This window comes from Ictalurus furcatus, chromosome 2 (genome assembly GCF_023375685.1).
Source record: "Ictalurus furcatus strain D&B chromosome 2, Billie_1.0, whole genome shotgun sequence".
Classification (NCBI taxonomy): Eukaryota; Metazoa; Chordata; class Actinopteri; order Siluriformes; family Ictaluridae; genus Ictalurus; species Ictalurus furcatus.
Window position 1 is genome coordinate 39,218,970 of NC_071256.1, and position 2,500 is coordinate 39,221,469.

At 55.9% G+C, this 2,500-nt stretch overlaps 1 protein-coding gene across 2 annotated transcripts in view; it reads right to left on the reverse strand.

The window, feature by feature from the left end:
- The window catches only part of srrm2 (serine/arginine repetitive matrix 2), a 12,933-nt gene that overhangs the window by 783 nt on the left and 9,650 nt on the right, over positions 1-2,500 (reverse strand). Inside the window, exons 10-14 of one of the 2 annotated variants that reach the window (XM_053619212.1) lie at positions 1,781-2,500; positions 1,063-1,698; positions 842-907; positions 498-608; positions 1-2 (exon numbers count right to left, since the gene is read on the reverse strand). The exon at positions 1-2 is cut by the window's left edge and continues 33 nt beyond it; the exon at positions 1,781-2,500 is cut by the window's right edge and continues 1,313 nt beyond it. In XM_053619212.1, coding sequence (XP_053475187.1) covers positions 1-2; positions 498-608; positions 842-907; positions 1,063-1,698; positions 1,781-2,500 — 1,535 coding nt within the window. The remainder of the gene's footprint in view (positions 3-497; positions 609-841; positions 908-1,062; positions 1,699-1,780) is intronic. The other variant, XM_053619222.1, reaches the window with a different exon arrangement.

Here is a 2,500-nt window from a genome sequence, read left to right on the forward strand (position 1 = left end):
CTCTAGACATGAGAGAGACAGAGTGAGAGTGAGAGAAATTTTTTATTTAAAAAACCCTTTTTTGGTTCAGTCGGATGTCACAGAGTCTTACACTGTAAAAGTAATAAAAGAAAAGGGGGGATATGACAGAGCAAATCAGAGGCAGGGAGAGTGAGTGTGGGAGGCGAGCAAGGGAGAGAGTGAGGGGGAATGAGATTGGGGAAGTGAGTGAGAGGGGGAGTGAGGGTGTGAGATGGAGGGAGGGAGTGAGTGAGTGGGGGACTGAAAGGGGGGCATGAGAGGGTGTGAGATAGAGGGAGGGAGTGAGAGTGAGAGAGTGTGAGATGGAGGGAGGGAGTGAGTGAGAGAGTGTGAGATGGAGGGAGGGAGTGAGTGAGGGTGTGAGACTAAGAGAGGGGGAGTGAGAGAGGGGGAGTGAGAGTGAGAATGAGGGAGTGAGAGCACATAAGAGTGAGTGAGTGAGTGAGGGAGTGTGAGAGAGAGTGAGAGAGTCTGACCTGCGAGCAGGAGGAGAGCGTGCGGTTCTGCGCAGACGGGCAGGAGGAGAGTAGCTGAGGGATCTGGAGTCTCTGAGCGAGTCAGCAGGTTCTCTCGGCCGACGAGGAGGACTGTGAGGAGGAACACAACCCAGTGTGTGTGTGTGAGAAAGAACATCTTACTCTGCTGCTCATTAACACTCATTTACACTCTCAGAGCATGGGATATTGATCAGACTCACTCTCCGTTCTGTCTGATCATTGTCCGATACTGGAAGTGTCTCAGGGCTGTTAATAAGGGCGATGTTACATCTATTATTAATGGAGGAGTGTGGGTTAAGATTTAGTGTGAAAGTGAACCGTACCTTTTCTTCTTCACTTCCTCACTCTCGGAGGAGGACGAGGGTCTACTCGCTGCCGCTTTCCCCTGCCTGGAAAACAAGAGGAGACCCTTTTAGATTCTTCCTGAAATTACTTTTGAGAAGTGAACAGCGGTAGAGCTCCGGTGGCGAGAGGAGATCCGGGCCATGCCTCACTCTGCTGTTCACGGGAGTATGCTTCAGGTGTAACGTACACGCCCACTTACCCTTTCTCCGTCTCGGAGTCGGAGCTATCGGAGGACGAGGATGAAGACGACGACGAAGAAGAGGATGACGAAGAGCTGGAGCTGCTCCTGCTGTCGCTCTTCTTCTGCTGCTTCACGACTTCCTTCTCTGCTCTCCCGTTCACCGCGTTCTCCCCTCCGATCGGCCGCTCCGGGCTCAGAGCCGTGCGGCGCTCCGCAGGCGATTGGCTCCTCGATCGAGCCTTCGAGGTCTTTCTGGCTTCCGATTGGCTGACGGGAGGAGACCTGGCACGCAGAGGAGGTTGTCTGGAGCGTTTAGGAGAATCCCGAGCTGGAGGAGGCGAGGAGGAGCGAGAGCGGAGCTTCTTCTCGGACTTTCTGTCCTTCTGGGGATCGGGTTTCCTCTGAGGAGAGGGCGAGGACGAAGAGGACGAACTCGAGGAGGACGAAGACGTAGAGGACGAAGACGGAGAGCGAGGAGGAGGTGATCTTGCTTTCTTTTCTCTCTCTCTTTCACGTTCTCGCTCTCTCTCTCTCTCCTGCTCTCGCTCCCTCTCCCTCTGTTGTTCACGATGTCTCTCCCTCTCTCTCTCCCTCTCTCTGGACAGAGAGCGACTATTTCTGCGGCGGTATGCAGGAGAAGGAGAACGACGGGACCTAGGTGGAGAAAGAAAAGAACACTGGCTATGATATCTCCTCTGGTTATGTTTATAGAGGTGTTCAGGGTGCCGTTACTTACCTGTACGGAGGCGAGCGTCTGCGCGGGCTGCGTGACCTGCTGCTTCTCGTCCTCCTTTCTCGTGAGCGTGCTCGGTCTCTATCTCCTGGCCTCCCTCTTTCTCTCTCTCTCTCCCTCTCTCGGTCTCGGCGCGGGGGTGGCGTCGCTCTCCTGCCTCCACGCTTCGGGCTCGGGGAGCGTGGACGATCTGCGCGGCGTCGTCCTGGAGATCGTGATGGAGACCGTGATGGTGACGGGCCCCGTTTGTTCCGGCTCTCCTCCTCCCGAGCTCTGGGTGGAGACGCGCGCTTTCTTTCACTCGTCCTGTTCTTCTCTCGGTTCTCGAGGTCCGAGGGCGTGTCCCTGACTCGCTCCTTGGGCTTCTCCGGAACTTTGCCTTGGGTTCTTGTGTTCTCCTCCGGACTGTACCTCCTTCGTGCTGGGGGGGATGGAGGAGGGCTCGAGGTCTCTGTAGGAGTGTACCGCTCTTTCCCTCGATCTCTCTCTTTCTGTCGTTCCTTCTGAGGAGACGGAGATCTCCTGTTCCTGCCTCTTTCCAGGTCGTCCTTTCTGGTGGGCGGAGCCTGTGCGGATACAGAGGCGGAGCTCTCCCGCTCTGTGGGCGTGTACCTGTCTGTGTTTCTCCCGCCCTTCTCCTTCTCTCTCTGAGCCACGGCCTGCACTACGACTGCGCGAGGCACCTCTTTAGTTTTCTCCTTCTTTTCATCGTCGGAGGACGAA